Source organism: Anopheles merus, chromosome 3R, assembly GCF_017562075.2.
Source record: "Anopheles merus strain MAF chromosome 3R, AmerM5.1, whole genome shotgun sequence".
Classification (NCBI taxonomy): Eukaryota; Metazoa; Arthropoda; class Insecta; order Diptera; family Culicidae; genus Anopheles; species Anopheles merus.
This window is the reverse complement of record NC_054084.1, coordinates 40,719,297-40,734,553: the sequence shown is the minus strand read 5'-3', so window position 1 is coordinate 40,734,553 and position 15,257 is coordinate 40,719,297. Positions and strand designations below refer to the sequence as shown.

Below are 15,257 nucleotides of genomic sequence, written 5' to 3'. Positions count from 1 at the left end.
ATTCATCCAGCTTGCGAAGGGCTTTCCCCCACGTTGAATGTCTCCAACAAAAACAGGTTCCTTCCAAAAATTGTCGAAGCGATTTTACATGAATTTTGCCGGTTTCGGACGATATTGGGAACCAGGCGATTTGCGTCATTCGGTATGCGATCGAAAATGTTGAAGTCGTCCGCGAACGGCCTGTTTTGGTCCACGATTTAAATGACGCCAGAAAGGTGGCAGGTTGTAAAACCAGTTATGCGAACCAGTGCTCCACCCGCGTGACATATACATATGTAAGTCAATGCCAATTTTCTGGTAGTCAGCCCGTAACCTTCTGTGGTCTATGGGCAGTATCTCGTACCAGACGGTGTATGATTTCGTGCCGATGTACGCTCAAGCAGTATCGCATACCTCCTGGTTTAAGATGACCACTATTCGCAGGACCTGTGGGTAGGCACAAAAGTAATACTGCGCACGCTTCCGGTAAACCTTGCCCCAGTTCCAAGTGTTCCACGTCTGCCCGAAAGTGGGTCAACATTGGGTAGAGCAAACGAACGAAATGAAACGAAAAAAAGAGTCCCCATGAAAGAACTACTTTCATAGGCCGGTTTGTTTGCTTGTTGATGCAGTCACACACTGTCGTCGGGAATGGATCGGGTACGCAATCGATGCGCGGTGTACAATGTGAATGGTTTCACTTGAACCTTGGCGCTGGGTGAAAGAAACCTTTCTCACTCGAACACGCCGGACGGGCGGACGATATGGGATCGCGTGGTGGCATGGATTGTTTACACTTCCTTCGATTATCTCGCATTTCCGCGCACGAATCTGATTCCTAGGCACGATGGTCGCTGCGGCAAGCTGCGGTGCATAATTTGTTGCTGTCAACGCGCGTCACTGTATTTGCATCTTGGATGGTTTCGTTTTTTTATATCAACTCAAACAACGGACGGAAGTGAAACGAAAGAATGGCGAAACAGCACAAACACATACATACGGAGAGGGCGCCAGCGTGATTCTATTTGATGTTGGGAATGGCAACGATACCGCACCGCAACAAGGAAACCAAAAGGGCGTTGGTGTTTGATGACTGGTTGCTTTGCCTTCTAGACTATGCGTTTCTGACGGAGACACAGAGAGAAAGAGACGGTTCTAGCGGATGTTTTATTGGTTCACTGACTCTTCGGTGAGGTCGGGCTGTTGACCCCAGTCTGTGCAAGAAATAAAGAGCTCGAACCGATGTGCATGTGTTCCAGATGTTAGCTTAACGCGCGTGTGTTAGATTCCATTTGCAACGGAAGCAAATTTCCCGGCTGCATCGAAATGGCCCAAAAGAGCGCTTCTCAATCACTTGTGCGCGTTGGAACAGAGCCAACGCGGGTGTGGAACGTTCGCAGAGATTCCCTCAACAGGTCAGTCAGCATAGTAAAGCCGACAGCCCGAATACAGAGAACGTTCGACAATTTCCGTCCACTACTAGCGCACGGCAAAAAGCGACTAATGTCATTAGTTTATAAGCTCAACCAGCGACCGGCAGGGGTCTGACCGGAATGCTAATCACGCCACCGGCGGCCTATTGCCGTTCGAACTTGCCCGGCGATCGGCGATTGGTTCGAGTGAACGGGAAAGCACACGGCCAACAGTCCACAGCGGTGCCTAGCCACAGTGCTGGTGCTCGAATATTCCCGAGCACGTTTCGGAAGACTTTGTAGCGATTGATTCAACAGTGCTTGCGGACTGCACGGAAGCACGCTATCCGCTCGAACACTTAGAGATAAGCACGGCTAGGTGCTGTGCATTTTTACACGTTATTAGAAAAGAGAATCCCCTGGACTTTCTTCGGCGACTTCCACAAGTGCATCGATACCGCTGGTACGGGTTTCTTTATTTAATTGATAAAGAGAAGAGTTGCTCGTCCCAGCTGAAGCGGTCTTGCAACACTCTCAGCCGTTTATAACGCACCCAATTAATAGCTCCCGTGAGCTTTGTGCTGTGTCGGTCGGTAAACATTAGGCGCGACGGTACGTGAAGAATAATAAGTGTTCTTTTTTATTACTCCGCCGCTAATCGGGTCGTGTGTGAAGCAACTCGCGAATCGGGGAAGGGGAGAAGGCTCTCTTTGTACTGGCTTTCCGTGACACCGAACTGTCTGACTGGGAAAGAAATTAAATTTTAACGATTTTTTGGCCAATACCGCACACACACACACACACACACACACACACACACACACACACACACACACACACACACACACACACACACACACACACACACACACACACACACACACACACACACACACACGCACAAATCCACATAATATCTGAGCGTTGATGAGATGCTTTTAGCATCGATTATGGGTACTAATATGGAAAGCATCTTGTGCCATACTTTGCTGAAGCTCATTAGCAGTTCTTGCCGCATGTAAATATTAGCCGCGCTGCAATTGCACCTACGTGCAATCAATCGTTTCGCACACGCAAAATGCAAATGCGTGTGTGCATCGTGCCGTCGCCCCAGTGCCAGCTTTCCCTCGCAACAGTCGCGGGTAAATGCACCCTACACGGACAGCGGAGAGATGGAAAGAAAACCGGAGAGAAGCAATAAAAGAAATCATCGCCGAGGCAACGATGCGGGAGCGTACCGCCAACGTTCATGGACACGGGATGTAATATCAGACCTTTGCGACCGTCCTGACCAGGGCCAACACAAACACAAGCGATTGCTCATCCACGGTGCAAGCTATTTTTTCCCTCCTCTTCGGTGTTGTGCTGCCGGAACGGCGCGAGACGGTATCTCCTTTCTCCCGGTGGCGGGAGATTGCGTGCGGTCGATCGTGTTTGCCGTACGCCGCCTGATCTTGATCTCATTACCGACCGTCACCTTAATTCGCTGCGATGATGCAGTTCGTCTTTGATGTGTGAGTCTGTGTGTGTGTGTGTTTCCTTTTAGTGACACGCAACTATGATTCCTTGCGCTTATTTCTCTGCAACGCTCACTCAGCCAATCACTATTAAAGTGCTCTTATCTTTGCGACCGGGTCGTATGAATCTTGCCCCAAAACCCTTGAACATGATCAGCGACTTGCGGGAAGTGGTGTGTGTGGCGTGATTTTTGTTGGCACGGAAGAAAATGTTTGCTTTCGTGGGGTTTGGGGTTGATCGATTCCGCTTTTTTGGGGTGAGGGTCAACCACTCATACATCTGCGTGGTTGATCGGAGTCGTTTTTGCAAGGACGCAGATTGTCGAAGCTGCTGTGGAATTGGCAAGGCGAACATGACCTTGGATGGAAGATGTGACGGTTGGATCAGATCAACGGTTGGGATTAATTTTGAGGACGGATCTTAAAAGTACAAGGAATGTTGCCTGATAAATTATTAATGATAGGCTACGAATACCGACCCAATCATAAGAAAGTATGATTCAATCTTACGACACTTCCAAAAACTAGGGTTCCTGGTGGCAGCCCTTTACATTAGCTGGACCTTTTTTTGTGGGTAGAAAGGTGTCTTTGCTTATCCCGTTTCGCAAACCCTTCCAAGAAATCTCACCTCATATATACGTATAACAATAACATTAGCAGGGTTAGAAAAGGTTAATCGAGAGCCCTTGCACTTGAACCGTAATGCGAGATAACGCGGGACAGAATAAATATGTATGTGTTTGTTTTTTTCTCTCTTCATTTCTTCACCATAAATATTGATAACAGTTTTCCTCCCGTATGAGTCAGTAGGGAATGAATGGGACTTTTTTTAGCCCTCGGAAAGCTAATGCTTGTTCTTGCTTCCTTTTCACGTGGTCAACTTACCGTTGCGAACGATAGCGCCGGTTGGCGGTGTCCTTCATGTTTTGTTAATCTTGTATTACTTTGCGGTGGTTTAAAATCTGCAAAATTCCACTCGCTCCAGCAATGGGAGCCCGGCAATTAAATCGTTCAATCGTAACGGTGCTTGACCGGTACACTTCCTACCGCTACCTTTCCGGTAGCTTCGATCCGAAGTGGAATTTTTATGCAAGTTTATAAAGCTCGGTCCAGCTTTTACCAGCCGCTAACAGATGCCTTAACGGAACCGGCGAGGCGTAGCGGGCACTGCTTGGACCACAGTGAACAAACATTTATCCACACACGGACACACACACATACACACTGTCCATGGGATTTGTACCAGTTGGGAGCCGCCGTGCAGCTGAGCAGCAGCACACAAAAATCGATGAACTGCGCCCAGAAGACCCGGGAGGGGAAGGTGGTGGGACATGAGGTCAGTAATTCGTGGCACGAGCTAGCGAGCTGTTAGATGCTAGCGATTTGTATCCATTTGACTTGATTATAATTGAAGGATGCCTTGCAAGGACACTTGCGCTGATTTTGGCTTCTTAGCTGAGACTGCGTGTGTGTGGAAGTGTGTGCAAGTGTGTGTGTGTGTGTAGTTTTCTTGCTTCAAGCGCACTCGAACACTAGCACAATTAGCTTATCACTATCATTACTGGGAGCAACTTTGTCTTCCTGCTGTTGCTGACCTTCGGACGTTAACGCGCCCCGCCGTTGGGCATTGGTAGTAACGGGTGCATAAAAGCATACTCCACTTGGAATCCGGACTTGAAGCCTGACTTGAAGTTGTTAGACAAAATTTTTGCTTTCCGGCTTGGACTTTGAAAAACTCACTTACGATGTAAATTGGCTTTTTGCACTTTTATCACGCATTAAAAAACACTTTCACTAAAACACCGTCACTGGGCGGGCGGGCACAAAAAGAAACGGCAGAACCATGAATTGCTGAGCCTTGCCCGATGGACGCATAAAATTGAAATGTATTTTCTTTCACCGCGAAGATGGTGAATGGAAATGGTCTTGCAAAATGGAAGACATCAAAGCCGCGACGAAAGCAAATTGTGGAAGAACACGTTTGATGCACTAAACGGATGTGGTACAAAAAGAATGCTGCTTTTTACTGCAGAACGTTTCGAGGTACTCTTTGCCTTATCCTGAGGGAATTTTCCTCAATATTAACGCACACATACATACACAGATAAACACACAAAGAAAATCCGGCACAGACAGAGACCGGGATTGGCGAAGGTAGACGAGTTTTAATGGACAAAGTTCCGCCGTCACCGCCACAACTGTATGATTCGCAGCGAACGTGCCCACATTGTGTGCTGGACTTTTGCAGACGATCCTGAAACAAATTTTCCACCACCAGGTAAAAGAAAATTCGTGCAATGGGTCACACACAAACTATCACTGCGCTCTACACGCGAGACGGAACAAGCTTCGTCTGAGGGGCGTATGGTTTAAGAACTAGCTCGCCCAGTTTCGTGTTGCACTGGGTACGCTTTCACACGGCTAAGTTTTCCCAGCCCGGAATTGAAAATTGGACGAAATTTTCACGCGATTTTGTATGTTAGCTTATTCCACTGCTTGTAAAAGATGTGTAACTTCTGCCCTACGTTTCGCGAGCCAACGGGTCGCGCAGACGGCCAACGCGCATTCCGAATGTCGCGCACGGTACTGCTCAACGAAAACCGCCTCGTACGTACGAAACGTTACTCTCGACTGCGGTCCCGATGCCATGTGCGTCGATGTGTATCCGAACTGCCGCTCGCTTTGCGTTTCTTTATGCTGCTGCTACTGCTGTCTGGCGTGGTTTCGCTGCGCCTGCCTACCCACCGCTTACCGTACCAGCTCGATCCGGACAGCACAGCCGCGCGGGACGTTTGTTGTTGCCGGCAGTAGTAGTGCAATCGGGAGCGTCATACGAACCAGGGGGCAACCCGATGACGAGACGGGCCGATATCGGCGTCTGCGCCGAAAGGGAAGTCGGAGGACATTGGGAGATTAGGGTGGCTGGTTTGTTGATGTGTACCAGAGCGACAGCGGTAGCTAGCTAGCACTGGAACAGTGCCGGCGCATGGCCAACATGGTGGTAACAACTGTGCGTTTGTGTTGGTACCACAGTAAGCGACGGTTTTTGTCATGCGTGAAGAATTGCACATTGTTAATTTATGCAGATATAGTAAATTTTATTCATAAAAATGGTTATTGCGTTCAATATGCATGATAATAAATTGTATTACAAAAGTATTGTTTATTATGTTAATGATTACAAGCTAATTATATTCAGATTTCTGGGCTAAGAAATGCATTAAGCTATTAAAATAAAGCAACACTATTTTAACTAGGTTTGGAGTAGACTGGAATTTTGTGATAGTCTCTCAATGGTAGTCAGCAATATCTAATCTGTAAAATATTTACATAATACTCTGTGCTAAGATGTTATAAATTTGCCATTAACAAATCTAATAGCAATGATGATTGCAACGAAAAAAAAATCCTAAAATAACAATAAAACAATATCATTAAATTAATTTTTAGATTCATTTACGAAAAGAATGATATATACATTATAAATAAGATCAAGTATGGATATTTTTTTACACTAATAGTAAAGAAAAAAATCATATAACACCAACGTTTCATGAACTCAAATAACCAGAAATATAATCTTTAAAGAGCGCTTATGCAGATAAGCAAAAACTATGTGAAACGCATTATATACCTTGCAAACAGCAGAAAAACAGAGAATAGCTAATAAATCAAGATCAAAATCTCAACCACAGAATAACGATATATACACAGGTTTAACTTAAACGTTTTAGTAAATTTATCTAGTATTTTTTTCAATCCGTAACAATCGTCATCCACTTCGTTTACTTTAAACATCGTAATTTGATCTATCCAACTATTTATATGGACAAAAACGCGACTATTTATATAATTATGGTTGACAATGTAATAAAGTAAAGCGCCATAAAAGCCATAAATTATAGCGATGGGCTGATTTACTGCCTGTTCAACTTTTTGTTAGGAAATTAAATGATTTTATCTAACAATTACCTTACTTCTCCTAAATGTTTGCAAACTTCAGATCTATATTTTCGATTTACAATAATTCATTAAGAGTAACTGTGTTGTGAATTGTTAATTAATTTTTAATGAATAAGTTAATGAATTTTTAGTTAATTTTTTGTTTGCAAAATATTTAATAGTTACCTAATTTATCAGCTGAGAGCTTTTAAGCTGAAATATATTTTTTTCCAAAAATGTCTTAAACATAAACAAAAAATTTTCGTGCAATGAAAGCTAAATTCATCACTCACTGTTGCTACGTGCCCAATCCTTAGCATCGCAGCATTTATGCTACAATTTTCATTCCATCAGCAGTATTGAGAGCGCCCCTACAGCGAAAAAGGGGGTGAAGCTACTAACACCACCTAGCTACAGCTCTACATACGCACCCTTCCGCTGTTCCGTTGCGATTGTGGGTGCGATAGATAGTGGTGTAGTTAGTATAGCTGTGTGAGTGTTACCGCGCAACGAATCATATGGCCGAAGCCGAAGAAAGTACAGGGTGACACGGAAGCAACGTTGGCTGGTTAACAACAAAAAATGGTACGGGTATGGTGTGTGTACGAAAAAGAGTGGAAATAGTTTTTCATCTTTTAGACTTTCGGGCTATGCCGCATCGCTCGCTCAGACTGTTTACTGCGGAAAACGAAAATTAGACGGATGAATGAGCCGATAGTTACAGGGAAATTATTGCCCATTTAGGATAATGTCGACGAGGTTTGGTAAAATCAATAAAAAAGTGGCATCCTAGTAGTGGGGAAGTCACTTGGAAACGGTACACGTGTTTTACTGAAAGCAGGAAGCAATTAAAATGTCTATCAGATCTATTATTCATACTTGCCGATATTACCATAATTAACAGCCGGATGAAAAGTATGGATACAATTATCGATCCCTTTTCTATCATCTAAAAACGCTGTGCCAGTGAAAAATTTTACTCAATGGTTGAAGTTAGGTAATGTAAAAAAGTTATTCATTAAATTATACCATAACCAACTTCGAGAAGCCTTATCAAAGTGTTTAACGCGATAGAAGCAGAGGTTTCGTATGGAATCTGCAATATCCCACGCTGGAAAATGTGCCCCTATGTAGCGCCCTTTTACCTTGCATTGTGATGCCAAACAACAATGACATTATTACGGGTTCCCCGGGAGGTTTTACTTCATTCACGCTTAGGGTTTAATCGAATAATTAAACATCCTCTTCCTCCGTTAAACTCGTGCCCGTAAGCGCCAGAGCTAATAAGCAAATCATACACCTTCAGATTGTGCTGTTGGGAACAAGTGTTCATCGCGGCTCTAGCGGGCTTTTCCACGTGAGCTGAATATGAAGGCATAACACAGTAGAGCTTTACTAAGGAAAATTGATAGTATGTGACTGACGCTGGTATCGAATCTCGTTGTGTTTGGTGTAATTAATTTCAGGTGCCTGCGAGAAGACACGCGGGAGGGTGGATGTTCTTTAAAAAAATTCCCATTTTTCCCCATTACTTACCCGATGAGCGAGATGGGAATGAAACAGTTGGAGAGAAGTTTATTATAAACAAAGCAAATAACACTCATCGAAGGAAATATTGGTGTGGGTGGTTTGGCGTATACTTTACCACTACCATCATCGTCATCAGCATCATCACATTTTGAGATTGATTAACGAAAAAAAACCTAACACACACATACACATTTTGAGTTGATGAGCGATTTCAATCGGTAAACAGTATTCTTTGGCGGAGATTTTTGTGTAAATAAAGTAGTGGGTGACGTACCGCATTATTTGGGAGAATGCTATAAATATAATTCTTATCAAAATTCCATCTTATTGGGATGGAGGTTTTTTTCATGGTGATCGGTTATTACTTGTTAGTTGTCACATGAAAAGAGAGCCACTGTGTGCGTAGACTAAAACGTCAGAAGCAATCGATCTAATGAGCGCACTGTATAGCAGTATGAAACCCGTCAAATGCAAATAAAATCAATAAACCTGCCCATCATATGCAGCCACTGGTTAGCTAATACGAAGCGAATGCGCTAGTAAAAGTGTACTTTTCGTGCAATTCATCATCCGTACTGTGTGTGAAAAGCAATGATAAAAACCTTGCTTCGCAAATCAATTGCAAATCATAAATGAAAAACATTATGCAATGAAACGATGTATCATTGTTACAGAGAAATTAATGTTATTTGCTACGTTTTGCTAGCAATTTCAACATACCAAGATTACACACAGTAGACGGCATGTTCTTTTCATGTAGCCAACATTAGAACAAAAACATAATTATTGTTGTCACAGCTTAATATCGCTCAGGTACCTTATAAAACTTGCACCTGCCAAGTACATCTAGTTGCTGGTCTAATGTTCCCTTTGCACTGTCAACACTTACGCATGCGATTTACCATGCAAAATTTTTATTTTTTAAAGACTTTGATACAAGAAAAGGAAGCACAATTATTTAGTTCGTTGTTTTATGATCACATCTCATTTCGTTAGGCTAAATAATACTTTTAGTCCTAACTTACCCGGTGCTCTAGCACCAATCGAACACGACATCGAACATGAAAAATGTATGGGATTTGACATGTTTGTCTTGTTTGTTTGTTTGTGTCTGACAGTGCACCTCCATATGATTACATGGGTTTGTTCGAGTCGGATATCGTGTTCGATTGGTGCCAGAGCGCAGCCTTAACTAAACCATTTACGCAAATTAGCTGTGCCATGTACTAAGGATATGGGAGATGGGTGTATAAAGTTACGGGAAAGAGAAACAAAGGATCTAACAGAATTGAGAATTGTAAGATGACATATTTAACCATTTACTTGTAGTTTAGTAAAACAAGCAGCAAAGCTTACGAAAAGTGAACTTTCTCGACTAAATGCATCTTTGTTTTTTTTTTAGAGGTGCAAAGATTAACAGGAATCTCTAAAACATCCATGTTATTTTTCCTTTTCAATTGATGATTTCGTCACTTTAGCTTCGACAGTTTTCACACTCGATTAACGATTCTCTGTACCAAAATTTAACGATTGGGCGTGGTTTAATCGCAAGACATCGGCACACTTTCTCTGGTATATAAAGTCAAGTGGACTAGTGGCTTGAGTGACCGAAAAAGTGTGCTGTAATAATGTAATTGTTTTAAGAAAAGTGTCCCTCAATTATGACATTAAAAAAATAGTTACTAACATTGAGCGTCATGTCATAAAGGATCGAAAATACAAAATTGTCACAGATTAAGTGTCAAGTGTAGAAAAAGGACAGTGAAGATAGGTATCACTAGAATTACTATTGTTTTAACAATGAGTAGAATGAAATAAATATGAATATTTATTACATGATGTATGCACGAAGAATTATATCGCTCATAATCCCAATAATACGACCACTTTGTTCATTTCAGCATACCCTCACAAACAAAACTTTATGGCACAAGTGACAAGCGATGCACCGAACTGGTTTACCCTTATCCCTCTTGAACACGAATGACTTGTGGCCTTTATCCTTGAAAAGCGCATCTATTCAATCGCTTCAAGGACTGTATTGCGCCATGTACGGTTAGGTGCATCACGCTCAATCATACCACGGCACCGTGATGTGTGTCCCTGTTTCGTTGCAGTGTCATCACGGAAAAGAAGCTTACCGTGGCCGTGACTATACGGTGTAAGATGTAACTCTTCGAACAAAAGATATCGTTCTGAAGCACCACGGGCTTAACGGGGGACTTATGGGTACCGAACCGTGCATAGATGTGAGATGTACCGTTCAAGACGAACCAAACGCGCCCATTCAAGAAGGCATACACGATTGCTCTTCATATTCAAATCCACAGTTCTATTTCTAGTACGGTAAGCGGAGTGTGTGCATGTGTCCTGCTGGTCACATATGATAGAGTCACCGCAATTTGCATAGCCCTACGTACGCAAATCTTGCGTATCCCCCTCGGTACCAGACAGGTCAACACGTCTCGGGTTGTGCTCTAATCTAGGGCAATCTTTCCGTTCACTCCAGCAGCTTCTCATAGACGGGCCGAGTTAATTAAACTTTCATTCAGCAAAATTGGCCCCACGAGCCTGTATTCGCGAGTGCGCGAGTATGTGTACCGCTGTGCGTGGGTCACCAAATATATGCGAAAGGGCAAATCTTACGGGAGTAGGTAGACATTCGCCGGCCGCGCATAGATTCTGTATGCCGCGAGGTTAGGCAAAAGTTTGCCGCTGGTGAAGGTGACCGCTCCGTGAGCGCGTCTGGAGGTGTGATCTAATTGGAGTTCATTTTAATGCAAACCTTACGGGCAAGATATGATTAGACGAACTGGAAACGATCTGTGCCGCTAGACACTTTAATGGCTCGAGGCGTGTGCTATAATTGGAGCTATTTTTCAATAGAATTTCGCTGTGTATGCCTGGGCCGTCACTTTATCACGTTATCTGGTTGTGAATATCAAACCGTGGCCTTCCCAACTTTACGATGCTTTGGAGAAACAATGTCGCCGGTAGTTAATAGAGTAAATTTGATAAAAAGAATAATTCAATTAATTGTAGCAGATAAGCAAAGATAGATATTCTAGTAGTCCAATCACTATCTATGTCAAATTGAACGTGTTTAGCTGTACTGACTTATGGCTCACTGCAGTGAGCATAAAGCAAGCTTAAAATAGCCTATCGGACCGCTAAATTGACCACTCGATCGATCTGCTGAATGTTTTATCAGCACAGCGTTACCGTTCCGTTCGGCTACCATTTTTTCCCACCAGTCAGTCACGTGAAATCTGCTCGCAAAGCCATCAAGGTAAGGCAAAGGAACGTGTCACACCGCTCAGCTATCGTTTTAAATCATACTGAAGCTTATGCTACGGTGTTGTTGTTGCCGTTGCTTGATGGTGGATTACACACGCTGTGGTTAAAGCCATGGTGGGAGAGGGATTTTTTTAATAACCCTTCAATTAAACGCAATCCTGCGTAGTATGCAGTGACCCGTTGCTAAAGCGAAAGGTGTATAGCGAGATGAAAAATACGCGAAGTACCATAAAAAATAAGTAATCAGTGACACCATTTCCACCCCATCAACATTGCTGAGTGTTAAGTGTGTCTCATAATGCAGCCGATATTGAATGGTTTATAATAGAGGGACAACACACATACAAAAGCTGTACACTTGATGGTGCACGTACAGCTTTGCACAGCCTGATTTAAGGTCATCGTATCGTGTAATCTAGTTCAGTTTGATGAGACAATATATGGTCGTGCATATTGCTGCATCGTTTGTTATCATGAGCAAATGCGCAAAGCAAATACAACTTAATCAACTGTTGAACCCCGGGCCAGCATTGCACCCAACATCAAGTGACCAAGTGTTTGCGGACCCAATGCAACCCGATTAATGTTAACCGAGAGCATGAATTTATTTATGATACCACGGATGCCTTCTTATCTGTCAACCAGTGTCGTGAACCAACAGAAACTCTCCGGTCCTCATGTGACAAGAAGGTCACAACGATGGTCACGCAAACATACATACAGCACCTTTCCTATGCTGACACCATCGGCCCGAATGAATAATCATCATGATGCTTCACCAAACATCCAATGGTTGGAAAAAAGAACGAAGAAAAAGCAATAGTTTGGACGACAGCTCGAGGAAATGGAATGAAAAATTGTATTAAAGATTTCTCTCGAAAGGCAGCTGTACTGCTGGGTGAAAGGTGCGTGGTGGGCGGAAGGAGATACAAGACGTATGTTTGTGCTAGAGCATGAGCAAAAGAATAACATAGACATGGGCCATGGGGACCGGGCTAGAGTTATGCGTTCGGGTTCCAGCATAACTCCGCAGCGCGTTGGGGTCGTGTGCCGATTGTTTGTCGCACGAAGGACGTCGTCTTCGCTGTTCGTCGGTGTGTGTCTATGGACGGAAGATGGTCAAACGGTTAGTCAAACAGTGCGGAGCTGCGAAAGTGGGAAGTTGATGATGTTGATGCTGATGAAGAGAACTATATTATACTATACGCCGGAGCTGGTACACGTCCTCCGGTGACGGAAAGGTTAGGCAAAGGGAAAGCAAAACCGAAAATAGATTTGCTTGACCTCCCTATGTCGTCGAGTGGTTGGAATCTGTTGTGGACTAGGGTCGAGAACCGGGGAGCATCTTTCATCTTTTGGGGTGCGGTGCGGCTGTGTGCAGCATCTTGCTTTTCTTTGTGTTGTGCTGTTTCTGTGTGCAAATATTAGCTCGTTAAGACACTCCAGGCGCTGTTGTCAAGATGGGACGGTGAGTGACGGACGATATCTCTAAGAAGGACGAGTGCATCGCAGCGAAAAGGTGCAGAAGTAGCTATCGGTTGTACGGGGTAAGATCTTTTTCTTTGTGTCCTATTCACGCTCTTCTATGCTGTGACTTTGCACTGAGATTTTTCGGTATGAATGGCAGTATCATTGGAGGATATTAAAGCTCAATCAATATTAAAGCTAGTAAATCGGGAATATGACATTGGAATTTGTTCCAGTCGATTCAGACGCAATATTACTTTTGCAGCGATTTTATTACAATGCCCGACATCGTTGAGTCTTTATTGTATTATGGATTGACACAAGATATATAATGCGTGGATGGTGATTCCTGTGCTTATGAGATATCCAGCAAACGGATTTGTTCGACAAGCCATCACACTGATATCTGACAGTTACATCCTTCTCTAAGAAAGAATATGTAGTTTACCGTCTAGAAACAATTCGCAACGAATGATGTTTATACAAACGAAGCCCAAATCGATAATAATCCCAAGGGTATGTGCCAACACTACTTAATAATCAGCGTTTTCTTCCTTTCAAAAGCACAATAATTGTTGTTCTGTAAATAACCTGAATAATCTCTACGTCCGAAAGCTATTAGAATAAAGCAAAAACGTGAAACTGGAAATGATAGGAGAGGAAGACATTCTTAACTAAAAATATCCGTCCTATTGTCTTTCGCGATTATCATGGATTGAAGCCTGTTAAATGGAAGAAAACGCAAGTTAGACACAGACAATTTACATCGGACAATGGAGGCGCACTGTAATACATTTTCATCTGCCTTGCAAAGCGCCACTTGCTGCAGCTGATTGCCATCATTTCCATATCCGACTTTTTGTTGGCTGTCGTACAATATCAACTATGAGTAAAAGCTTAAACTTGTGCATAGCTGGCAATACGGCAATCTAACAAGATGTTTGGTGTTGTGCTTGGTTGCACGCACCTCAGGCTGCAATAAGAGAACTTCGGTGACTCGGAATAGTTGATACATTTTATGGTGCCATCGATTAGCATAACCCGAGAAGGTACGCTTACGGCAAGCGTCGAATGGTTCCCACTCTCTGTCCAACTTCTCCCATTACCCTAAGCCCTTATCAGCACACGACGTGCTGCTAAATGTATGGCGAGACATTTACGTTATGAGACGAGATGTCCTCGGTAGAGGAAGCTGCATCGACCTTCATTCGCTGTGTGCCATGCGCTTTAGAATCAATCAGTAGAAGCAATGGGATCATGCCATCACAGTTTCAATCATAAGCAGATAAAATCTCAACATCAATCACCAAAGTTGTATCCGCCGTTGGCACAGATTTGATGCATCATCATACCGAATCAATCCAAACTTCCTCTACCTTCTTCAATCGCTGTATAATCATCGGCGGTACGTGGTGTGACGTTAGTTGACGTCGGGTTTGAAGGTCCCCTCTTCTTTCACTCCACTCGGTATGACATTTGCCAGATTAAACGGGCACCCTATTACTGTCCATATTTGAGCTGTCGCTCCAATAGTGACTGCGATTCGATGGTCGTAGAGTGACACTATTCGTAATGCGTTATTTTTGAAATGGCGTTGTTGTTTATGTCTGTGGCCGAGAGAGGGCAAACAATAACTTACGACAGATTGAAAATAGTAAATAGACACACATCCACTGCCCCATAGCTAAAAGCTTCCTCCGGAGAGCTCTAGAAACAGTGACATGCATAAAAAGGGTATGCATAAAAAATACACGCGCAAATCAAATCACGTGGGAACGTTCTATACATACGGGTGCATTCCAGTCCGGGATGGATTCTGCTCCACTTTACACGCGCCACAACAATTCAATCCAACCACACAACCACCTATTCACGGAACGGAGTTATTAAGCCATTCATTACATCGGGTTAGTGGTGCAGCAAACTCGTGAACCTGCACATGCACCTTGCATTATTACACCCGTACCTGCGGGGGGTCTAAATTCCGGTTTTATGCCCATGCAAATGATGCCGCGGTACCACTGCGTGAGGGTCTAACCGCGAGCGAAAGCTGTCCGGGTGGTGCAATTGTTTGCACATCATCGTACCTGCTGCCTCCGTGTGCCCTTTAGCG

The 15,257-nt window shown here is 43.5% G+C and overlaps 1 protein-coding gene across 15 annotated transcripts in view; it reads right to left on the bottom strand.

Annotated features, from left to right (window-relative positions):
• LOC121597742 (sodium bicarbonate cotransporter 3) overlaps nt 1–15,257 on the bottom strand; it is a 37,385-nt gene that overhangs the window by 19,820 nt on the left and 2,308 nt on the right. For 3 of the 15 annotated variants that reach the window (XR_006005463.1, XM_041923768.1, XM_041923769.1), the window contains exon 1: nt 3,794–5,564. The exons of 4 other annotated variants lie outside the window; for them this stretch is intronic. Coding sequence is in view for 10 of the 11 variants with exons in the window: in XM_041923768.1 (XP_041779702.1) it covers nt 3,794–3,831 (38 nt within the window). In the remaining variant the exon portion in view is untranslated. Of the gene's footprint in view, nt 1–3,793; nt 5,566–15,257 lie in introns of those variants that run through there. 8 more of the 15 variants (XM_041923759.1, XM_041923761.1, XM_041923773.1 and 5 more) reach the window with 4 other exon arrangements.